The sequence below is a fragment of the Oncorhynchus masou genome, chromosome 9, assembly GCF_036934945.1.
Source record: "Oncorhynchus masou masou isolate Uvic2021 chromosome 9, UVic_Omas_1.1, whole genome shotgun sequence".
In the NCBI taxonomy this organism is placed as follows: domain Eukaryota; kingdom Metazoa; phylum Chordata; class Actinopteri; order Salmoniformes; family Salmonidae; genus Oncorhynchus; species Oncorhynchus masou.
In genome coordinates, this window is record NC_088220.1 from 45,384,898 (window position 1) to 45,410,772 (window position 25,875).

At 41.0% G+C, this 25,875-nt stretch overlaps 1 protein-coding gene across 3 annotated transcripts; it reads left to right on the forward strand.

Moving 5' to 3' along the window:
• Nucleotides 1-1,743: 1,743 nt before the first annotated feature.
• LOC135546039 (RNA-binding protein FUS-like) lies at nucleotides 1,744-21,602 on the forward strand. Of its 3 annotated transcripts, none has more exons than XM_064974121.1 (16): nucleotides 1,744-1,860; nucleotides 2,625-2,655; nucleotides 3,957-3,993; nucleotides 4,096-4,162; nucleotides 4,255-4,342; nucleotides 4,498-4,607; nucleotides 4,909-5,056; nucleotides 8,303-8,337; nucleotides 8,873-8,905; nucleotides 9,081-9,226; nucleotides 13,376-13,505; nucleotides 13,588-13,698; nucleotides 20,360-20,462; nucleotides 20,623-20,702; nucleotides 20,844-20,979; nucleotides 21,186-21,602. In XM_064974121.1, exons 1-16 carry the CDS (start codon nucleotides 1,851-1,853, stop codon nucleotides 21,223-21,225), a joined length of 1,305 nt encoding a protein of 434 aa, XP_064830193.1. In that variant the 5' UTR covers nucleotides 1,744-1,850; the 3' UTR covers nucleotides 21,226-21,602. The 3 variants fall into 3 exon arrangements, with proteins under 3 accessions (XP_064830193.1, XP_064830194.1, XP_064830195.1); XM_064974122.1 differs by having other exon boundaries at nucleotides 4,258-4,342; XM_064974123.1 differs by lacking the exons at nucleotides 4,909-5,056; nucleotides 8,303-8,337.
• The last annotated feature ends 4,273 nt before the right edge of the window (nucleotides 21,603-25,875 follow it).

Genomic DNA, 25,875 nt, shown 5'->3' on the forward strand with positions numbered 1-25,875 from the left:
GTTAGAAATTATTTAAACGTCACTTTGCTGTAGGCTACTATTTACTAGTTAACAAAGAATAATGCATGTCATAAAATCTATTCACCCCATCAATTATTTTAATCAAAACTTACCAGAAAGCATGTAGTCCTTGGCTCAGTGTAGTAGTGTGGGCTCAATAGCATCTCATTAGTGTGCAAGTTCTTGAGAATCAGCTGTACATGTGATGGAAGAGTGCACTGCACATATGATTGAAGAATTCACTGTGCATGCAGAGGGTTGCAATTCCATTGAATTGGGGATAGTTTAACCAAAATATGCCACAAGACCTAGAATTGCCTTGTGTATCCCACAGAAAAGGTTCCCTGTTATAAGATAACTTTTTGATGAATTTAAGCAAAATTCCCGGGCTTACATTTTCCTTGGAAGTTAAGTAAAAATTCTAGAAATGTACCAGAAAGTTTTCCGACCCTTTCCAACCCTAACCTTTATTTAACTAGGCAATTCAGTTAAGAACAATTACTTATTTACAATGCCGGCTGGACCAATTGTGCGCTGCCCAATGGGAATCCCAATCACGGCCGGTTGTGATACAGCCTGGAATCGAGCCAGGGTCTGTAGTGACGCCTCTAGCACTGAGATGCAGTGCCTTACACCGCTGCGCCACTCGGGAGCCCAGAGTGACCGGTTGGGTGATGGATAAAAGTATGTTTGATGAATGGAGGCCCTACGTTGCTGCTATCAACCCTTGACCAGAGATGAACAGGCATAATAACTTAAGTAGTCTCAACTTAAGTATATCACACACAAAAGGCCACCAACGGGGTATACTACAAAGCAGGATCCATCAGCTTACTTTGATAACCAAAAATATCTATAGATTTTTTGTTTTTTTAAAGGGGACGTTTTTAAATGTGGCCATATTTACACTCTTTCTGTGCATCCCTTGCCATACACTACAATGCATTATGAAAATGTGTCTAAGCATGTTATAAAACACTACAAACCAACTCATATTACATCAGAATCTCATTCTGGATAATGCCTCTGTACTACATTTTTTAAAGAATGTTCCACTGTCCCATAAATCCATAATATTGTTGTAAAAATAATAATTTAAACATGGTTGTATGGCACAGTCGGAAAATAAATAAATAGTTGAGTGCAGAGACCTCAATAATGGGATTCTGATGTAATTGGAGTTGTTTTGGACTCAGCAAAATGTGACAAATTTTCTCTAAAAATAAATACATGTTTGGAGGATCAACTACAAGCACATAAAGAGTAAAAATAAGGCCACATGTAAAAATGGCTTAACTTCCCGTTTAAGCAAGCAAAACTCATGTCTTTGTGGTAGTTGAGTCAAAAAGACAATGGCCATTTGAAGTTCATCTTTTTTTTTAAATACAAAGTTATTTCAGAATATTTTTGGCAAGTTAGCTAGCCAACTCCTTGATCCAGCTTGATTGTATACCCCTCTGGGCTAGCTCTTTCCAAGTCGATCGTTTCCATGTGATCGGCTGATGAAGCTGAAATCAAACGGAAAGAAGAAAACGGAGCAACATGAAACATACCATTATCTAACAATAGGGGTATTTTAAAAAAATAAAATCAAACTACTGTTAATGTGCCGTGTCACTAGATGTTTGACACATGTATTCAATACGAACATAGATATATTCAACTCACATGTTTTGAAAGTTACTTGGTTTCAAATTATTATGCGCAAATTATTTATTACACAGAAGTTGGTTCAACCCAGCGGCAGGTCAGAGTTCATAATTGCCGCAGTGTGTGCGGCTGTGCGCTGATGTTACTGGGATTTTAATTTGTTGAAAAGTGATTCATCGAATTTTTTTTTAGAAAAGAGAATGGCCTCCGGTAAGTTTAGTGTGAACTAAGTGTACGTGACTTGTTCAATATCATGTTTTTGTGTCACATTTGTTATACAATGTTAAATTAAACGGCTGAGACGGAAGGTCTCAGCGAGCTAACGTTAGTTTAGCAAGCTTTCAGGGGCGACCATCAGAATAAACACTAGCCGTAGTTTGTTGGCTAGTTTATTACCTCCTTTTTAAAATTATTATAACGTATGCCGCTTTCTGTAAACGTACTTTGTTATTTTGACTCGCTCAACCATATTTCTTACTGTTTCGTTTGTCTTGTAGATGAGAATTGACCGCCATTTTTGTCGCGCAGCGTGGTCCTTTTAGCTTGCTAGTTAGCACTGTACGAACGTTGTTAGCTCGTCAACGAGAAACTTGTATATTATTGGCTACGGTAGTTAGCTAGCTAGGCTACGGTAGTTAGCTAGCTAGGCCTGCTATTTTCACCGTGTATTTATATACATTTCATATTCGACTTGCACTGCGTTTTTTATGATAACGTACTGTTTCCATCCAACGTTGTCACAGTTTACCATGCTAGCCAAAGTTTACTTGCTATCGATATAATCTAATCTAGCAAGATAAGTTAACTATAGGTTTACGTCCGGGTTGATACTAAAATCTTTGCTAACATTCGTATTATTGTGACTTGTTCAATGGCTAACTAACAGATAGCTAGCTAGCCAATGAGCTAACGTTAGTTGTAGCAATTTTGCCACCCAATCACCCATATCCTTCTCGTATCCTTCTCGTTCACAGATTCGGGTTACGGTCAGCCTGGCGCTCCAAGGTAACGTGACATCACATCATATTAGCTACTCAATATTGCTTTCAAGTTGCCATGAAACGTATCTATTTAGCTACCACTCTCTAGCGATTATACAATTTATAAACTATCCAATTGGCCACACAATGCTTGATTCACTTCAAATGTCTAATGTATTGTTATGGTTTTGACGGGTTAACTAATAGATTGTAGGCTTCAGCGCACATCGGAAGTCTGTATTGGTTGGACTCCAGGAATTGTGAATCGTGTTGGTGGGGAGACTACCAAAATATGGCTTGCTACACAAAAACGGTTTCCTGTCAACAAAGGCATATGTATAATATCTAGGAACTCTATTTACCAGATGAACCCCACCATAGTCCTGCTGTCTAGATAGTGGTAGGAAGTTTTGGGTGAAGTGTGTGGTGAAATGGCAGCCCGCTGTCTAAATCTACAGGAATATGGTGCTGTTCGGACAATAGTTGGATTGACTTTTATTTGATAGCGAGGAACCCATTTCACTTGACATCTGGTAAGTAGAGTTCCTAGAGATTATACATATGCCATGGTTTTTTTTGGTGAACCTGGCTATATTGTGGGAGGGTTATTTTCCATGGCCAGCCACCAGAATGATGCACAACTCCGGGAGTCCAACAAATGCTCACGATGTGTCCCAAAGTTAAGTTATGGCCGAGTTTGTTGCTAGGACGTTTAATCAATTTAACCATAAGTTGGCATCTCTGACGTTGTGCTTTAGAAAGAAACTTCCAAATCAGTTGTTGGGGATGTTTACGTTACATTCAAGACATGTTCCGGTGACTAAAAGCATTTGAATTATTATTATTTTTTATATATAAATCTCCTGATTTGGGATGATGTGTCAATGTGTAGTTCATACATGCATGATCTATGAGCAGAATACTTGTCTTACCTCAATTAGCCACAAAATCCCTAGTTTGAAACAGTGTTTTCTTGAAGCTACGCTGCTCCATTTTCCTACACCCCCCCCCCCCCAAAAAAAAAGTGGGCCAGCCCCTTAGCAATTCTAGTTCTAGCCAATGAGCTTCAGCCCTTGTCATTTGAGTGGCAGCTAGCAAGAGGCTTGCCCAGCGTTTCCTATGAGGTTGCCGGGCGGGCCCAGCGGCTCATTGGAGACAGCAGAATGGGGGGAGCAATGTCGTGGGGCACATATGTGACGTAGTACGTACATTTTCGGTCATCACTTTTGACTCGTGAGTGCTACTTTCAAAACTACTGGCTAAAAAGTATACAAAAGTACCGGAGAATGTCTTTAAGATATCTAACTTTACCTCTCCCTCCCACAGCTATGGAACGTATCCTCCTGCTCAGCAGAGTGGGCAAGTATGTGTGGCCCCTCAATTTCTCACTGAGAATTGTTTGAAACTATTTTCTATGTTATTTCATCACAGCTTTGTTCATATAACGGTTCAATGCTTATTGCAGGCCTACGGTCAAGGAAATGGAAGTGGCTCGTATGGTGGACAGAGTTACGCTGGCTATGGACAGTCTGGTATGTAAAACTTATATAGAGTCATGGGAAATTATTTGAGTTCTAGAAGTTGCTGATTGTAATGCATAACGTTTCTTTTTTTGTTTTTCTAGCAGAAAGTTATGGCCAAACCACACAGGCAGCAAGTTATGGCCAGCCTTATGATGGCTTTGGGCAACAAGGCTCTGATTCCGCTGCTGGGTAAGGCCACTGGCACTACATTAAACGAGTATTGCTTGCCGTTACATACTTTGCCTTTCTAATCGTCTAATATCATTGCAAATGTTACATTTTTGTTAATTATTCAACTCTTTGTTGGTGTCTCAAGAGAATAATTGTTGTGAGAACTTCTCAAGGTATGGTGGCGCTGACAAGTCATCATACAGTCAGCCGAGTTCCTACGGTGGCGCCGCTGGTGGCGGCTCTTATGGACAAGCTCAAGGCGGCTACAGAGGTCGAAGTGAAGGTTAGTTATTGTATATATTACATAGCACTAATTTGTATTGATCAATTGTCCAGTTGGCCTGCAAATCTCTGCATACTTTTTTTCCTGTTTATTTGAGATGAAGGATCAGCGATTCATAGCCATCTTTTGCCAAGACTGGCCTGTTTATGGCTGATTGCCTCTAATAAATATAATAACTTTTCATTGCAGAAGGATCTCGTACATATAAAACAAAGTGCCATATAAAACAGGAAATAAAAACGTGTTCAAAGAAAGTCAATACCACAACTCAAAGGGCTTGTGTGCCTGTGTTTTGCCCCAGGTGAAGGCGGTCAGGGCAGGAGGTATGGTGGAGATGATGGGGGCTCAGACAGGGGCTCTTCTGACGGGTATAGAGGCCGAGGGCGTGGTGGGTACGAGCGTGGGGGATACGACAGGGGTGGAAGAGGCGGCCCTCCATCTGGTATGGGGTAAGTTCCAGAGCGTGACCACCCGCAAGGTACTTCTGCAACACCCATGCCAGGTAGATGTTCCTTCCAACGCAATGCATGATACCTCCTCACCATTCTGGTCCATCACCCCATACCTCATCCACATGGACTAATACCTCCTCACCTCCCACCCCACCCGGCTATTTTCACCTGGGATGTGCTTAGGGCTGGGCGATATGGCCTAAAAATCATATTTAAATTTTTTTTCCCCAACTGGTTGAGTCACACTATTTCATCTTGATTTTTGAAATGTTGTGTAAATAAGCTTTGTTGTGCAATTAAAGGGCAATACACTGCATTTCAAACAATCTAATGATTTCGTGTCTTGTAAAATTATACCTAGGCTTAATATAAGCCTTCCACAACCATTTTTGTTTATTTGTCACCTTTATTTAACCAGGTAGGTAGGATAACAAGTTCTCATTTACAACTGCGACTTGGCCAAGATAAAGCAAAGCAGTGTGACTAAAACAGAGTTAAACATGGGATAAACAAACGTACAGTCAATAACACAGTAGAAAAATTGATGTGCAAATGTAGTAAGGTTAAGGAGGTACAGCCATAGTGGCATTAACACTGGAGTGATATATGTGCAAGGAAAGATATTGGGGTGCAAAAGAGCAAAAATAAGTAACAATATTGGGATGAGGTAGTTGGGTGTGCTATTTACAGATGGGTTGTGTACAGTGATCGGAAAGCTGCTCTGACAGCTGATGCTTAAAGTTAGTGAGGGAGATATGTCTCCAGCGTCACTTTTTTTTTTTTGCAATTCGGTGGTCATTGGCAGCAGATAACTAGAAGGAAAGGCGGCCAAATGAGGTGTTGGCTTAGGGGATTAGGGGACCAGTGAAATATGCCTGCTGGAGCGTGTGTTACGGGTGGGTGTTGCTATGGTGACCAGTGAGCTGAGATAAGGCAGCGGAGACTTATAGATGACCTGGACCCACTATAACCATAAGACCCACTAATCATTTAATTATTTTATCAAAATAGTTCACTCTGCTTTTTGCGCAATGAACACAGATCTGGCTTTAAAGACTGTCTTTGAAAAATGCAACTTCTGTTACAAATTGAACAATAACCATGCACATCTACTAATAATGACCAACTTCTTGTAACAGGCATTATAGAAAATAAGCACAGGGTTCAATCTCTCAAGCACAAGTGCTAGTGAGTAGCCAACTGATATTTTATGTTTCAAGTTTAGAACTATTTTCTTGCTAACGGACCCGCCTGTCCATCCTCAACTGTTGGAACACCCTGTCTGTTCACTTTGTTTAGATATTTATGCCAAGTGGCTTACCTGAATAAGATGCTTATTTCTCAATTAGAACAAGTTGCCAATTCCTTTATACATGCATTTTTGTGCTCATTGCACATTTGTGAAACAGACCAGACAGCGACACATGACTGTGGCTAAAATAATGCTAGCGGTACTGCAATGCCATGCATGACAAACTGAGCATTTATTTTCCACAACATGTTCATTCATACTCTTGTTTTAATAGTGGCTGTTCTACATTTTGGGAGTTGAGACATAAAAATAACTTCTTGTCTATTACAGTAAAATTAATGTAAGTTTTCCGGTGTCTATATGACCGGAGACGAGACAAAAAAAGACACAGAACGCTCAAAAACGAACAAAAAAATGTTACCCTTAAATTTAGCTATACAGGCATTTGGAATGTTGCTTTAACTTAAGTCTATATCGCCCAGCCCTAGATGTGCTATGTTTCACCTTGAGGGTTCACTCATACAATTTGAATTATATTTCTATGGTTTCAATGACCTGTGAGGCAATTACTTGTATTCATTCTCAATCATAAATATGCATGCAATATTCTAGCTGATTATGGCCTTGCTAGCAAATGGCAATAAATGAGAAGCTCAAAAGGCTTGTGGGACAGATGACATGGTGGGGTGTCTGCTACTGACACCTGTGGTGCAAAGAGTTAAGTGGACACTGTTCACCTGACCCCCTTTATGAACTACATAGGGTTTTTGAGGATTAAGTCACTTCACCATCCAAGGATCCTGTAGACCCCAGCTTTTTTACATCTTCATTAACAAGGCTGTTGAACATAGTCAAGACATTTGCCTGCCAGAAATCGGTTCACCTTGCAATCTCTACAGGGGTTAGTTCTGAAAAAACAATCAAGTATAGATCTTGGCCAAGTAGCTTTCAGTGTAGAGGACCTTTTAGCCTAACCCAGTATTTTGGCAAGAAGACTTATATTTTCTGTGGCTATGATTTGAAATTGAGACATTATTTGTAACTGGTAGCTTTTAACAACCATTTTAGTAATGGCATTTAGTAACACGTATAGTAGGTCTGCCACAGTACTGTCACATTCTAAAAATTGCTGACAATCTAGATTTCATATTACATGGTCCCTGACAAGTAATAGACATCAGAGGCAGGTTGGAATGCTTCAATACATGTATATCAAATGTGGCGTCAATCTAAGATCTGCTACGATGCCTACTGGCTGTTATGAGCGCTCTTTCCTAATTAAAACCATTCATTGGCTGTTTTTGTGCACAGTTAAGACTATAGTCTAGCTGGTCTCTAGGAATGAGGATTGTTTTTGCCCCCCATGTTGCTTTGAGAACCGCCTCATGAACGGTTTAAACAATGCCCCAGAGTGATCTGTTCTTGAAGTGACCTGATTTTCACAAGTTAAACCCAAGGAACATTGTAAGCTGCTGTACATCAACAGGTTTCATTTAAGTGTTGTATATTTGACATGGAGACATTTGTATTGTGTTAACTTTGGATCTACATTTTATACTACAGGTTTCAGTGAATGAAATAAAACTTGGACCTCAGCTAATGGAGCTCATATAAGCACTCAATGGAAGAACACTCGTCTTGTCGAGTGCCGCAACTATTCAAACCATTTCGACCTATCAGTAACTTTTATCAAAAAATGTTAGCCAACTGAATGCTGGAACTAATCTGGTCTTGTAGCAATCTAAATTTACACATTAGCCATCAGAGCCTCTTCACTCATCAGAACCTACTTGTACATAGTGGGAGTTCTGCTAAGTTTTGTCCATTTGATTTTAAAACGTCCAAGAATGACACTTTCCCATCTGAGTTGGAAGACATTTCCACGATAGTCGCACACCATGGCAGGAGTGCATACTGATGGGGATGTAGGGGAGCTTTGAGCTCTGTTGGGACAAAGGAAACCCATCATATCTACAATTTTTCCTCTGCAGAGGTGGTGACCGTGGTGGCTACAAAAATTACGGTGGTAAGTGACGAGCATCAGAACTGTCTCGGTTGGGGAGTAAAAAGGTTGATTAGCAAAGATAAAAACGGGAGTGAGAAAGAAAGCAAAAAAACTGAATGCCACCATTTTCTTGTCCAAACCTCAAGGGCCTCCACCTATTGTTCTTAGGGATGGGGTTTTCTCATATCCTCTTTAGGTCTTTTAGCACATGAAACCTGAAGTTTATACATAATGGTATTGTTGCATGAGGACAATGTTGAATGTAAATGACAGAAGATGAGATGTGTGCTGTGGCGAAGAAGGAAACTGGCTAGAAACGGGAGAGATTTTTTTATTTCTTCTAAACTCAAACAGTTCTGCCCATGTTGGAAGGTGTTGAGATATATATGATGCAACTGTCTCAACACTGCAGCAGAAAGCTGTAAACTGCCTTATTCAAAATGTTTTAAAGTAGCCTCATGCATACACTATTGGTAGAGAGTTGACAAATGCATTTGTGTTGTGTACGAAGTGCAGATTCTCATGGCTTTCCCCACCTTTCCCATTTGTGTTTCAGGTCCTCGAGACTACGGCTCAAGGGATGAACCAAGTGAGTTGCACATGCTTGTTTGCTTCTTGTTGCCCTGAAATTCAATCTAGGGTTTGACACATCCTGCAATCATGCCAGACTAACACAGACCTCCAGTCTCTCACAAGCAAATGCCACAGAACAGGCTGGTTCAAGTGATGCATCTGCTGAGTAGTACCTCAATGTTTGTCCCCAGCTGGGGGTAGCGGTGGTAGCCAAGGTAGCGGCAGCGGTGGGGAACAGGACAACTCTGACAACAACACCATCTTTGTCCAGGGACTGGGAGAAGATGTCACAAGTGATGAAGTGGGCAACTACTTCAAACAGATTGGGATCATTAAGGTATGGATTGAGTGATTGTTTCTGGATGGGGACTGCTTCTCCCTATTCACTTGCATGGGTACTAGTGGGTGGGGTGGGGGTGTAAATATTTAGTTAAATATCGCACTATTATTTTGGACCTGCCAACCTGCAGACATTTTGAGTACCATGCACACAAGTACGCTGGTACATAAAAACGCCCCTGAAATGGGCTACTATTGGCACACTGTGGTTTTGGACTCAACCGTGTGGGGTTGGCTCATTAGTCATTACGACAAAGGTAGTTAGCGACAGATTTTAGTCAACAAAGGTAGTAGACGTGAGCACATTGACGAGCAAGGAAACGTGCAGTTGTTTAGTAGTGCACGTCGCTGCGTCAATGGAAACGGACATGGTAGAGAGCTGTTCTGCTAATACTGTCCTTTATATAACGTTGTTACTGTACATTAGTAAGCCTATGTTAATGAATCAGTTATTACATCTACATTTATCTAGAGAAAATAGTAATTGAGAACACTTTCATTTAGGGCAGAACAAGACTTCAGTGTTCGCTACATGGTTTAAGACCAGGTTTCAGGAAATGGCAGTTATAGGTTTTTAAAAAATGCCCCAAGTTTCCTGAGGGGGAGCGAGTGAGCTACTGAATAGCAGCCAAGTACCCATAAGTCATAAGCTTACAATTCCTACTGAAGCAGTCTAATGCCAACATCATTATTAGGCAGTGCTTTTGCCTATAATTTGAGCGGTGTGGGTGTCGTATGTGCGCTACATCGCTGACCTGGTATTCATACAAATTCAAGGTTGACAGGTCTGTAGTGTTATATCGATATTTTGACTCGTATCGATATCGCAAAAAAAAAATCTACAAACTTTTGGTTTATGTTGGTGCTAGGTAGCCTTAGCTTATCAATAGTCGGCTGTACCTGCGCCAAAACTGGTATTTTTCATCCTATAGCTTGTTCTCATCATTAAAAAAATGCCAGCAGCATACCACCCTGCATATCACTGCTGGCTTGCTTCTGAAGCTAAGCAGGGTTGGTCCTGGTCAGTCATTTAGGGCAGAACAAGACTTCAGTGTTGGCTACATGGTTTAAGACCAGGTTGGGAGACCAGATGCTGCTGGAAGTGGTGTTGGAGGGCCAGTAGGAGGCACTCTTTTATCAGGTCTAAAAAATATCCCAATGTCTGGGGGCAGTGATTGGGGACATTGCCCTGTGTAGGGTGCCATCTTTCGGGTGGGACGTTAAACGGGTGTCCTGACTCTCTGCGGTCATTAAAGATCCCATGGCTCTTATCGTAAGAGTAGGGGTGTTAACCCCAGTGTCTTGGCTAAATTCCCAATCTGGTCATCAAACCATCATGGTCACCTAATAATCCCCAGTTTGCAATTGGCTCATTCATCCCCCTCCTCTCCCCTGTAACTATTCCCCAGTTCTTTGCTGCAAATAAGAATGTGTTCTCAGTCAACTTACCTGGTAAAATAACAGATAAATAAAGTGAGCCAACATGTTTTCTGCACTGTAAAAAAAAAAGTTTTATTCAAGAGCACATAAATAACATGTTCTGTTCAAACACAGCATTTCTTTGTGGTCTTTATAAAGGAGCATAATTACATTCACATGTTAAGGGTACAATTTTGCTGTATAGAGCACATATTTCAAGGGTCTGAATAAGAGTATAATTTGGTTAAAGCCCCAGGAAAAACAACAAACAAAACCCCCAGAAATGACAGAATAAGATCAGTGCAGTATGTCGGGACTCTGACCAGACACCTTCATACCTATGCTGTCAATGTTGCAAGAATGATGTAATTCTCTGTCAGCAAGTTCCCCGCATAGACCTAACCACAATTTAATTTTGTTTCACATTTCCTTGCTGCTACTAAAAGACACTCCAATCCTCTCCACTTAAATTGATAGGTTATGTTCACAGGAACAATACCTAGGAGATGACATGGGTCTGGTTGAATAATACCTGTGATGTCCTGTATAACATGGGGAATTTCAAACCAAAAGGGCTGGATTTTTGGACATTGCCAAAACATGTGATGAAGTACCCATTTGTCCACACTGCCTCCAACACGTAGCGGACATTCCTTCAGTTTATTAAGTTTATCAGGGCTCATAAAAAAACTATGTAGTACTTTGAATTGAAACTCCCTTGTTCGGTTACTTGTAGTGGCTTTATATAGTCATTTCCATACATTCCCCCAACTCATCTGATATCTACACCTGTAATTGCACCTGCCATGGCTTCCTAAGATTACCTAAAGATAATATTAGCATTTTAAGGATATTGTGATCCAAATTTGAAATGGCTCCAATGGTTTCCCCTTCATAAAGTAATTAAATAATCTCGTCGATAGGAGTAATCGGCCAATTCGTTTTTTTTTTTTTGTAACAATCCGTTTTTAACAATACATTTCCTTTCCTTACTAAAATCACAGTATCAAATTGCAATACAGTGGGGCAAAAAAGTATTTAGTCAGCCACCAATTGTGCAAGCTCTCCCACTTAAAAAGATGAGGCCTGTAATTTTCATCATAGGTACACTTCAACTATGACAGACAAAATGAGGGGGGGGAATCCAGAATATCACATTGGAGAATTTTTAATGAATATTTGCAAATTATGGTGGAAAAATAAGTATTTGGTCAATAACAAAAGTTCTCAATACTTTGTTATATACCCTTTGTTGGCAATGACAGAGGTCAAATGTTTTCTGTAAGTCTTCACAAGGTTGCTGGTATTTTTGGCCATTCCTCCATGCAGATCTCCTCTAGAGCAGTGATGTTTTGGGGCTGTTGCTGGGCAACACGGACTCTCAACTCCCTCCAAAGATCTTCTATGGAGTTGAGATCTGGAGACTGGCTAGGCCAATCCAGGACCTTGAAATGCTTCTTACGAAGCCATTCCTTCGTTGCCCGGGCGGTGTGTTTGGGATCATTGTCATGCTGAAAGACCCAGCCGCGTTTCATCTTCAATGCCCTTGCTGATGGAAGGAGGTTTTCACTCAATCTCACGATACATGGCCCCATCCATTCTTCCCTTTACACGGATCAGTCGTACTGGTCCCTTTGCAGAAAAACAGCCCCAAAGCATGATGTTTCCACCCCCATGCTTCACAGTAATTATGGTGTTCTTTGGATGCAACTCAGCATTCTTTGTCCTCCAAACACGACGTTTTGAGTTTTTACCAAAAAGTTATATTTTGGTTTCATCTGACCATATGACATTCTCCCAATCTTCTTCTGGATCATCCAAATGCTCTCTAGCAAACTTCAGACTGGCCTGGGCATTTACTGGCTTAAGCAGGGGGACACGTCTGGCACTGCAGGATTTTTGAGTCCCTGGCGGCGTAGTGTGTTACTCATGGTAGGCTTTGTTACTTTGGTTCCAGCTGTCTGCAGGTCATTCACTAGGTCCCCCCGTGTGGTTCTGGGATTTTTGCTCACCGTTCCCGTGATCATCTTGACCCCACGTGGTGAGATCTTGTGTGGAACCCCAGATATAGGGAGATTATCAGTGGTCTTGTATGTCTTCCATTTCCTAATAATTGCTCCCACAGCTGATTTCTTCAAACCAAGCTGCTTACCTATTGCAGCTTCAGTCTTCCCAGCCTGGTGCAGGTCTACAATTTTGTTTCTGGTGTCCTTTGACAGCTCTTTGGTCTTGGCCATCGTGGAGTTTGGAGTGTGACTGTTTGAGGTTGTGGACGGGTGTCTTTTATACTGATAACGAGTTCAGAGGTTCCATTAATACAGGTAACGAGTGGAGAACAGAGGAGCCTCTTAAAGGTCTGTGAGAGCCAAAAATCTTGCTTGTTTGTAGGTGACCAAATACTTATTTTCCACCATAATTTGCAAATAAAATCATAAAATCCTACAATGTGATTTTCTGGGAAAAAATCGCATTTTGTCTGTCATAGTTGAAGTGTACCTATGATGAAAATTACAGGCCTCATCTTTTTAAGTGGGAGAGCTTGCACAATTGGTGGCTGACTAAATACTTTTTTTGCCCCACTGTACATATAGAATTGTGAGAATTGCAATACATAATGTATTGGCGCCTAAGTATTGTGATAATTTATTGTGAGGTCCCTGGCAATTCCCAGTCATAATGGCTACCCAGATTTGTGTCACCGTGTTAATCTTTGTGTCCTGTTTGGTAGTTGAACAAGAAGACTGGCTTGCCCATGATCAACCTGTACTCTGACAAGGCTACTGGAAGACTGAAGGGAGAGGCCACTGTCTCATTTGATGATCCACCTTCTGCCAAAGCGGCCATTGAGTGGTTTGACGGTAAGAATGTACTCTCTCTACCTGTGCACGTATGCTGTCTACAGTTCTTCTGTTCCATTCTAATCTGTCAATTTTCTTCTAGGCAAAGAATTCCAAGGGAAACCCCTCAAAGTGTCTTTTGCCACCCGAAGAGCCGAGTTCACGCAGAGGGGTGGCGGTGCAGCAGGAGGAGGAGGAGGAAGAGGAGGAGGAGGTATGTTTCATTCACTTTTGGTTGACAAGCATTCAAATGTTGCTGCAACTGCCTGTGGGTGAGTTCGCCAAAAACACAAGATTATCTTTGTGCTAAAAATGCCCTTTAAATCCATTGGGTATAACAATTCACCAATTTAAAAAACGGATTCTGGTTTACGATATGAGTGCATCAGTCCGTAGGGACCCCAAATGTAACATGAATCGGGCAGTAAAACTCCAAGGGGTGATGTGCAAAAATCTGGAATAGACCCATCTTCCGCATTTTTAAATGCTTGTAGAAATAGATTGCGCTTTATTAGGCTTTATTAGTTGAGTGACAAGCTCAGACATTTGTTCAGGTTTCCCATCAGCAATAGTTTTGGTATTTAAAAAAATAAATAAATGTTTTGCTCTTTATGATAAGTGTCACCATAATCATTTTTAGATTTACACAGTAAAGTTGATAAATGCTGTCCTTGTATAGAAATCACTTTTGCGAGCCGCGCGACATGGTTTACTCGCCCTGGAGGAGAAGAGAACCTCCCTGAAAAAAGCTCAATTTTAAATGTAGATATTGATGCATAACTAACTCAAACTTATTTGCAAAATTGACGACAAGATAATTAGTGGATGACGGTGAGTGCAGATCATAAGGGGGAGTCATAAAGCATACATTATCACCACCCCATTATGAGGTGTGGTAGATGCCCAGTCTCCGCTATGGCTCAGCTCCAGTGGCAAGAAAGTATGTGCACCCTTTGGAATTACCTGGATTTCTGCATAAATTTGTCATAAAATTTGATCTGATCTTCATCTTATTCACAACGATAGACAAACGGTGTGCTTAAACTAATAACGCACAAATTATTGTATTTAATATAGACAAGAAAAATACATTTAAACATTCAGTGTAGGTTGGGGAAAGTATGTGAACCCCTAGGCCAATGACGTTTCCAAAAGCTAATTGGATCCAGGAGTCAGCTAACCTGGAGTCTAGAGGTCGACGGAATATGATTTTTCAACGCATATACCGATTAATCTGCCGATTTAAAAAAAAATATATATATATTTTGAAAATGTAATAAATAAATAAAAGGGGGGGGGGCTGTGCTGGTTAAATAAGGATTTGAGACATTATTTGTACCATTCAAGGGTGATTGGATAAGACAAAATATTTAAGTGCCTTTGAACAGGGTATGGTAGTAGGTGCCGGGCGCACCAGTTGGTGCTCAAGTTTCCCGTGTGTATCAAGGATGGTCCACCTCCCAAAGGATATCCAGCCTTCTTGACATGGCTGTTGGAGTCAACAAGGGCCAGCATCCCTGTGGAATTCTTTCGCCACCTTGTAGAGTCCATGCGGGGGGGTGCGCACAACTCAATATTAGGAATGTTCTTAATATTTGATGTACTCAGTGTATATCTGTATGTATGCATGTAAACTCATCAAAAAAAGAAACGGCCCTTTCAAAGAGAATTCTTAAAAATCATAACTTCAGATATTCACTATAAAGGGTTTAATCACGGTTTCCCATGCTTGTTCAATGAACCATAAACATTTAATGAACGTGCGCCTGTGGAACGGTTGTTAAAGACACTAATGGTAGGCAATTAAGGTCAGTTAGTAAAATTTAGGATACTAAAGATGCCTTTCCACTGACTGGAAAACCCCCAAAAGAAATGCCCATGGCCCCTGTTCATCTGCATGAACATGCCTTTGGCATGCTGCAAGGAGGCATGAGGATTGCACATGTGGCCAGGACAATAAATTGCAATGTCTGTACTGTGAGAAGCCTAAGACAGCCCTACAGGGAGACCGGACGGACAGCTGATCGTCCTCGCAGTGGCAGACCACGTTTAGCAACACCTGCACAGGATCAGTACATCTGAACATCACACCTGTGGGGCAAGTACAGGATGGCAACAACAACCTATGTTACACCAGGAACGCACAATAGTGCTCAGACTGTCCTCAATGGGGTGAGAGAGGCTGGACTAAAGGCTTGTATGCCTGTTGTAAGGCAGTTCCTCACCAGACATCACCGGCAACAACGTCGCCTATGGGCACAAAACCACCGTCGCTGGACCAGGCAGGACTAGTCCACTGACGAGTTGCGGTTTTGTCTCACCAGGGGTGATGGTCGGATTCGCTTTTATCGTTGAAGAAATTAGCGTTACACCGAGGCTTGTAGTCTGGAGTGAGATCGATTTGGAGGTGGAGGGTCACAGCATCATCGGACTGAGTTGTCATTGCATTCAATCTCAACACTGCATTACAGGGAAGACATCCTCTTCCCTCATGTGGTACACTTCCTGAAAGCTCATCCTGACGTGACCCTTCAGCACGACTATATCACCAGCCATACTGCTCGTTCTGTGCATGATTTCCTGCAAGACACGAATATCCGTGTTCTACCATGGCCAGCGAAGAGCCTGGATCTCAATCCCACCGAGCACGCCTGGGACTGGTTGAATTGGAGGGTGAGGGCTAGGGCCATTCTCCCCAGAAATGTCCAGGAACTTGCAGGTGCCTTGGTGGAAGAGTGGGGTAACATCTCACAGCAATAACTGTCAAATCTGGGGCAGTCCATGAGGAGGAGATGCACTGCAGTACTTAAAGCAGCTTGTGGCCACACCAGATACTGACTGATACTTTGATTTTTGACCCCCCCCTGTGTTCAGGGACACATTATTCCATTTCTGTTAGTCACATCTGTGGAACCTGTTCAGTTTATCTGAATCTTATGTTTATACAAATATTTACATGTTAGCTGAAAATAAACGCAGGTGACAGTGGGAGGACGTTTTCTTTTTTTGCTGAGTTTATATAGGAGACACTAAACTACAGACACTTCTTCCTTTTGATTTTATTTTGACCTTTTCTATGTATGAATGTCATTCAATGCATTTATATGGGCTACTAGAAGGAAGGCACACAATTTAAATCAAATGGGTAAATTATCCTTGATATGACCATCTTAAAATAAAGAGCATCCCGTTAATAATAAGCCAATTTGTAAGTCGCTCTGGATAAGAGCGTCTGCCAAATGACTTAAATGTAATGTAATGTTAATTTGATGGGTGTAGTTATTGCATGCTATGAATAAGGGACCAACTACTGAACTTTTTACTACTTTAAAATGTGAATTTGGTCCAATACTTTTGGTCCCCTAAAATGGAGGGACTAATGTACAAAAGTGCTCTCATTTGTAAACCGTTCACCCAATGGGATGAAAATACCCTCAAATTAAAGATGCGTCTACATTCTAACCTCATAGTCAATGTATCAGTAAAAATAATTTGTGTGGATTATTACCCCCTTTTTCTAATATTCAATTGTGATCTTGTCTCATCGCTGCAACTCCCCAACGGGCTCTGGTGAGGCAAAGGTCAAGTCATGCGTCCTCTGAAACATGACCCCAAGCCGTGCTGCTGCTTTAAAAATATAAAGTGCTGGTGTACTGAACCAAAACAACAAGAAAGGTCACTAGCTTCGTTTTCATCCAATTGATGACAGATTTTAATGCATATATTCTAAAAAATCAGTCAATTGAAATAAATTCATTAGGCCCTAATCTATGGATTTCACATGACTGGGAATACAGATATGCATTGGTTAGTCACAGATGAAAGGTAGGGGCATAGACTAGTTCTGATCTATCTGGTGTGACCATTTGCCTCATGCAGTGCGACGCATCTCCTTCGCGTAGTTGATTAGGCTGTTTGATTGTGGCCTGTGTAATGTTGTCCCACTCTTCAATGGCTGTGTGAATTTACTGGATATTGGCAGGAACTGGAACACAGTGATCCAGAGATCCCAAACATGTTCAATTGGTGACATGTCAGAGTATGCCGGCCACACGCACTGGCTTTCATCTTGCAGGCAGGCATGAATAGGTTTCTGAGTGACGTAGGGCTTTCCATTGTAGCTTTGTTGCATTTTGTTGTGGGAATAAGTACAAAAAAATGCCTGCAGTGGAAAATAACGGTTCTCTTCCAGAACAGTATGGTTCACTTTTGTTCCAGGTTCCGTAAATGTATTTTTGTTTCTCGAACCAGTTCCAACCCCTGTTTTTAGAATACATATAAAGATATTGGTCTATAAATATTGTACACAGTTTTAGAGATCTGTTTGGTGTCATAAGATTTTGTAACTTAAAAAATATATATATATATATCATTTTCAAGATGGTGGTTGATAATTTATGGTGCCATTGGTCCAGATGGCAAATTTGTTCTTCGGGTAGAGGAACCCATGTGCCAAATTCCAAGACTAGGTTGAACTATGAGGCGGGGCTAACCTTTTGAAGTCCAAAGTGGCTCATAGCGCAACCATGTGTAACCTAATGTATTTGTGCATCATTTTACAAAAAAATGAGGGTGAAAAGGGTGCTTGAATTTAGAAGAGAGTAATGATCAAGGGGCTGTAACACTATTTTTTTATTTGTATATAAAATTTAAAAAAATAGGGTTCCAGCCCCTTGATCATTACACTCTTCTAAATTCAAGCGCGGTTTCACCCTCATCATTTTTCCTGTGCTGCCCCATGTGCTCCTATGAGTATCTATGGCAATGGCTCGGTTTGGCCTGCTCAATGACGAGACACGAGAGCTGTTTGATGTTAGCTAGCTGCTTTTTGTCACTCAATACCGGCAAACAGCAGTAACTTGATTGGTAGTAGATAATTCTATTCTTGATTTGAATAGTACAAAAGTAGACCAATATATCATACCCTGTAAGTTTAAGTCTGAAGTCCTGTGACTTGTCAATTTCAAATGTAATGCGGTTACTAAAACTGTTTTGATAGCAGGTATTTTATTTCGGATTAGAATAGCAGCGAAGTAGATGATTTTCATACGCTCCTAACTTTTTGGGAAAGTGGTCAATTTCACTTTATAAAAAATGTTTGAGGAAATGTTGACGTGGTTAGTAAAATAGCTGTATTGTTTGATTGGTATAAATTATTGTTTCGATTTAAATAGGAGAGCAGTAGAGGAAGATTTTTGTGAAAGTAGCTGATTTGTGCCAAGTTGCATTATTGCGTTAACAGTGAATGCTGAAAAAAGTCCCGCAAAAGTCAATGAAGATGGACAAAAATCTTTCTGAGTAATTTCACAGAAACAAGTAATTGTGGCTTGCAAAGCTGACTTCTAGTTATTATTTGGGCTTACAAAGCAGGGGTCCCCACTTTTTAACCTTCAACATATTTCTTATTATAAACTCAGCAAAAAAAGAAACTCGCACTGTCAACTGCATTTATTTTTATCAAACTTAATGTAAATATTTCTATGAACATAACGAGATTCAACAACTGAGTCAAACCAAACCGGTTCTACAGACATGTCACTAACAAATGGAATAATGTGTCCCTGAACAAAGGGGGGTCAAAAGTAACAGTCCGTATCTGGTGTGGCCACCAGCTGCATTAAGTACTGCAGTGCATCTCCTCCTCATGGACTGCACCAGATTTGCCAGTTCTTGCTGTGAGATGTTACCCCACCAGTATGGCTGGTGGCTTTGTCGCGCGAGCGGGTCATTTCGGGATGAGCCTGCAAGTAGGGTACCACATGAGTGAGGAGGATGTCTTCCCTATAACACACAGTGTTGAGATTGCCTGCAATGACAAGCTCAGTCCGATGATGCTGTTACACACCGCCCCAGACCAAGACGGCCCCTCTACCTCAGTCCATCCCGCTCCAGAGTACAGGCCTCGGTGTAATGCTCAGTCCTTCTACGATAAACGCGAATCTGAGACAAAATCTCAACTCGTCAGTGAAGAGCACTTTTTGCCGGTCCTGTCTGGTCCAGCGACGGTGGGTTTGTGCCCGTAGCTGTTGCTGGTGGTGTCTGGTGAGGACCTGCCTTACAACATGCCTACAAGCCCTCAGTCCAGCCTCTGTCTATTGCCGACAATCTGAGCACCGATGGAGGGATTGCATTTCTGGTGCAACTCTGGCAGTTGCCATCCTGTACCTTTCCCACAGGTGTGATATTCGGATGTACCAATCCTGTGCATGTTACACATGGTCTGCCACTGCGAGGACGATCAGCTGTCCGTCCTGTCTCCCTGTAGCGCTGTCTTAGGCGTCTCACAGTACGGACATTGTAATTTATTGTCCTGGCCACATCTGCAGTCATCATGCCTCCTTGCAGCATGCCTAAGGCACGCTCATGCAGTTGAGCAGGGACCCTGGGCATCTTTCTTTTGTTTTTCAGAGTCCGTAGAAAAGCCTCTTTAGTGTCCTAAGTTGTCATAACTCTGACCTTAATTGCCTACCGTCTAAGCTCTTAGTCTCTTAATGACTGTTTCACAGGTGCACGTTCATGAATTGTTTATGGTTCATTGAACAGGCATGGGAAACAGTGCTTTAAACCCTTTTGCAATGAAGATCCGTTCAGTTTTTTTAGATTTTTATGAATTATCTTTGAAAGACGGGGTACTGAGAAATGGTCGTTTCTTTTTTGCTGAGTTTAGTTAGTCTTTAGCACGCAACTCTTACACTGTTTAAGCTACAAACGCTGGTCAAACTTTAAAATGTGTAGACAGGTCAGGATTGAGTTGCTTTGATATCTTATACTTTTTAAACAATTAATTTATGTTTTTGGAACCCCTTTATTGTAGCTAGTCCTTCAGAGGTCCTTTGTCCCTTGCACTTAGTTAAGTGGTGTTTGTCGCTCTCTAGGTTTTGGGGGCCGTGGTCGTGGACGTGGGTTTGGAGGAGGTGGTGGTGGTGGTGGTGGACCCAACTTTGACATCAAGGGAGGGGACTGGCCATGTCCTAACAGGTATTTGTTTTACATTATTTTATTTGAAGCATGACAGATGCAGTTAAAACAATTTGATGGGTCATCCATCGCACCTTGTATGTGTCACTGAACTCTGTTCTCATATGGAATGGCTACATCTTTGAATGTGATTGACAATTGTTCCCCTATCCTTTTCCAGTTCTTGTGGCAACATGAACTTTGCGCGTAGGTACGAATGCAACAAGTGTGGCACACCGAAACCAGGGGACAGCGGAGGAGGTATGTAAGAATGGCTATGAGCTTGTTGTAGAGAACTGGTGTCGGGTACACTGTTGGGGAAGTTGAGTAATTTAACCACATACTATAAACTATTACAGGTCTGTTTGAGAACTTGCTCTAATGGCTGGTTTGTGTTTGCAGATCGTGGTGGAGGCCGAGGGTATGGTGGTGACAGGGGCGGTGGGTACAGAGGCCGTGGGGGATTCCGTGGAGGTGACCGCGGTGGTTATGGCGGAGGTGGATATGGTGGTGACAGGGGCTACAAGATGGGAGGAAGGTAAATTGATCACGACTTAAATTCCCACCCATGCAGTTTGATGTTTGACCAGGAGAGGGCATACCTGAGACATGAAAGACCTGTAGAATATTGAATTAGGGTTACTTTTGTGTTTTTTTTTTTTTCAATGGTAAGATATTTCTATATTAAGCTAGCTTCATGGTACAGTATAATTTACTATGGATCTATTTCCCCTTTTCCCTCAGAGGTGACCATAGAGAAGACAGAAGAGACCGGCCATACTAAGGATTCACATGGACACCATTCCAGAATGCCCAGGGGTTGGGTTGGGTTAGTGGGAAGGGAGTGGGGGGGATTGATCTACACTTTAATTTGCATACCTTTCATTACCAATGCATCACATGTATTGCTTCTGATCTGTCTTGTCGAGAGGTCTGGGAAATATGTGCAACTACTGTGAAAGGACTTTTGTGCTGATAAGCAGGGTTGTAGGTGTAGAAGGGGGCAGGGTCAAATGTCTTTTCTTTTTTTTTCATTTCCCTGATTCTACTAGGTCCAGGCATCGTGAGGTAGACTTCGTATCATTGTTTTGTCAAATTTAAATGAACAGTTTTATTTGGGTTTCTCTTTTTTCCAAATGATATTAAACTGTTCTGATCTTAGTGTCTTCATGTATGTTTTATTTCTAGTTAGTATTTATATAATTTGAGTGCTTCGGTAGTAATTGCTAAGTAGTCAAAACACAAGCAACATAATACTCCAGCACTAAGTGAACTTGTGGTCAGCTTTCTAAATATCTTTAGGTCAATTAATTAAACAATATTGAGGTAGCTTATACAAATTGCCAAGAGAAGGGAAGTTTTGACATTCTAGCCCTTGAGCTGTGGGTGGTACTGTCCCTCCCCTATGTGAGCAAAATGACTAGGACATATGAGTGGCTCGTGTGCCGGTGTTGCCTTCGCAACACTCGGATCACAAACATTGATATTCCCCTGGCTGTTGCACATTAGACAAGCAGTACTTGGATATAACTTATTTGGATTTAAATGTATGGTGACGTCTGTGGGGTTAGTCAAAGAATATTACAAGTGTCATACAATGATTTTGACTCTTCGGACTAGAATAACTTGTGGAATATTGGCACGAGTACCAGCACAGTTATAATCCAAGTCAACGGTTTGAACGCTGTCAACGGACTGGCGGGTCGAGACCTCTGAGGCAGAGGTACGTTTTTTGTATTTTGAGCTTTTCAGGTTTACAACTTTAGAACTATCCTACTTTTGTTATAAGATATTTTAACACTGGCTGCGTTTTATGAAAATTGGTATCCTATTTTACTGTGGTTACACTGACTTCCCACAACACCTTCAATACATTTCTTGTTCAGTATTATAGCCTAACATTTTACCCAACTCAATTTGTTATACTGTTTGAGTATTTCTATACACACTGAACAAAAAATATAATTGCAACCATTTCAAAGATTTTACTGAGTTTGTTCATAAAGGAAATCGAATCAATTGAAGTAAAAAATAATTAGGCCCTAATCTATGGATTTCACATGACTTGGAATACAGATATGTATTGGTTGGTCACAGATACCATAAAAAAATGACATGGGTGTGGATCAGAAAAGCAGTCCGTATCTGGTGTGACCATTTGCCTCATGCAGTGCAACAAGTCTGCATATAGTAGATTGTGGAGGAGTGTTCCACTCTTCAATGACTATGTGAAGTCTCAGACTCCTGCAGGTGAAGAAGCTGGATGTGGGGGTCTTGGGCTGGTATGGTTGTGAAGACGGTTGGACATACCGCCAAATTCTCTGAAAAGATGAGGTGGCTTATGGTAGAGAAATTAACATTCAGTCTCTGGCAGCAGCTCTGGTGGACATTCCTGCAGTCAACATGCCAATTTCATTCTCCCTAAACTTGAAATATCTGGTGCATTGTGCTGTGTGACAAAAGTGCACATTTATAATTTGTTATCTTGGCAAAGAAGAAATGCTCACTAACGGGGATGTAAAGACATTTGTACACAACATTTGAGAGAAATAAGCTTTTTGTGAGTATGGAACATTTCTGGGGTCTTTTATTTCACCTGATGAAACATGGGACCACCACTTTACATGTTGCGTTTTATAGTTTTGCTCATTGTAATTTGTAATTGTAAGTTGCGTAGTACTGAGGCAAAATAGGTGTATGAAACAATCTGTGGTAACTGGTTTCATAAACTGCTAAATTGCTGTGTTGTGCAATTAAACAAGGCAAAGTATTGATTCAGAAGACAACTGATATTGTATTAGACAGGCAAAAGCTAAAAGTGGATCCCAGTATAATAAAAAATTGTGGTTTGATTCTGCCAAGATGTTAAAGACAATGGAACTTTTCTCTCCACATTCCCTGTGTGTAAGAAGTCGGACACATAGGTTTGCCTACCGTTCGCCAGCTGTGTTTTGCACCTCTGAACAGAGTTGTCATCTGTTGATTAAAAAAGCACCTCTCTCCTCAGTCACCCAGAAGGATGAGGGGGAAGTTACTACTTGACAGTGACTATAACATGAAATGCAAAAAAATAATATCCAGATGGCGTTTTAAAGACATGAAGAGGGGCCCTAAGGAAAAAGTTGAAGTTTACAAGGCTGAGTTAAATTAGTGTCTGATTTCATAATGTTTAAATACCGTGTAAGTGTGGGAGTCTCATGAAAAATGATGTGACATTTATTGCAGGGCTTCCTGGAGAAATATGGCTACCTGCACCAGGACAATCACATACACAATGTCGCAGAGGTCAAAACAGCAGTCTGGTATGGTACTACTGTCACTCAAATAACTCTGTCATTCTTTTGAATTGTCTCCATCTCCTTCACTCAATACCGTACTGTGTCCCACAAGGTACTGTTTGTCTATATTGTGTTTTTTTTCTCTATGTCCCCTTCATGTGTCCCCTTACATTCTCTACTGGCTGACTTTGCCACTCTGTCTCTCTCACACTGTACTTCACAGCCTAACCATCTGATCTCAGTTCGACCAGGGGGGCATGGAGTAGTCTTTTTCCTCAGAGAGCCTGTTTGCCCAGTGGAGCAGAATATTTATGTTGGCCCAAAGACTCAAGTCGTAATCTAATTACTTACATTGGAATATACACTTATCAAGATCGCTGTTGGCTGATAAGAGTCAGTTCTAGGCTATTAGCCTGGTATCTGAGTCAGGTTGTGTGGTGTTACAGCCTGAATTCAAAATTAATTGATTTTTTTTCGTCAGCCATCTACACATAATACCCCACAACGACAGTGTGCAAACATGTTTCCGTACCCATTGGATGCTGTGATTACAATATATATCACAATATATTGGCTATATCCAGGAAAGCCCAAGTTCCACAAGCTGGGCTTAAAATGGTATATAAGAGATCATACAAAAGATTAGGATGTGACTTATGTGGATGATGTTTAAAATATTTGTTTGTCTGATGTGATTAATAAGGAGCATCCAGACACTGCGCTTGATACATTTATGAAATTGCTCATTCCAATTATTGATAAACATGCACCTTTTAAGAAATAGACTGTTAGAATTGTTAAGGCTTCATGGATTGATGAGGAATTGAACAATTGCATGGTTGGAAGAGATGGGGCAAAAGGAGTGGCTAATAAGTCTGGCTTTCTGCAAATTGAGAAATTATGTGACTAAACTCAACAAAAGGAAGAAATTGTTTTATGAAGCCAAGATCAATGATGTAAAGAATGATGAAAAAAACTTGAGTACTTTAAATGAAAGTTTGGGCAGAAAGTTACATTTTTCTTTCATCAAATCAGATGGCTTATTCATCACAAAACCAGTTGATGTTGCCAATTATTTTAATGATTACTTCATTGGCAGAGTGGAAAAACATAGGCAGACAATGCCAATAACGAACAGTGAGCCAATGTATTCGTGCTTAAAAAAAACACATAATGAAAGAAAAGCATTGTAAGTTATAATTTTGAAATTAATAAGAAGATTGTGGGATTTGTACTGTTAGATTTCAGTGGAGCCTTTGATGTTATTGACCATAACCTGTTGAGAAAACGTATGTGTTATAGCTTTTCAACCTCTGCCATATCGTGGATTCAGAGGTATCTATTTAATAGAACTCAGATGGTTTTCTGTAATGGAAGCTTCTCTAATGTCAAACATGTTAAGTGCGGTGTGCCGCAGGGCAGCTTTCTAGGCCCTCTACTCTTTTCGATTTTTTACCAATGATCTGGCAATAAACAAAGTATGTGTGTCCATGTATGCTGATGATTCAACCATATACACATCAGCAACCACAGCTAATGAAGTCACTGTAACTCTTAACAAGGAGTCGGTCTGTTTTGGAATGGGTGGCCAGAAATAAACTGGTCCTGAACATCTCTAAAACTAAAAGCATTGTATTTGGTACAAATCATTCTCTAAGTTCTAGTCCTCAGCTGAATCTGGTAATGAATGGTGTGGCTGTTGAACAAGTGGAGACTAAATTACTCTGTTACCTTAGATTGTAAACTGCAATTGTCAAAACATTTAGATTCAATGGTTGTAAAGGTGTGGACAGGTCTGTCTGTAATAAAGAGTTGCTCTGCTTCTTTGACTCCACAAAGTAAGTCCTTCAGCTCTAGTTGTATCTTATCTTGATTATTGTCCAGTCAAATGGTCAAGTGCTGCAAAGAAAAACCCAGTTAAGCTGGCGCTGGCCCAGATCAGAGCAGAGCGTTTTGCTCTTCATTGTAATCAGAGGGCTAATATTATAACTATGCATGCCAGTCTCTCTTGGCTAAGAGTTGAGGAAAGACTGTGTCCCTTTTTGTTTGTATAAGAAACAATATGTTGGGAATTACACAGGGCACTGACACGCATACTTACCCCACCAGACATGCCACCAGGGGTCTTTTCACAGTCCCCAGGTCCAGATCAAATT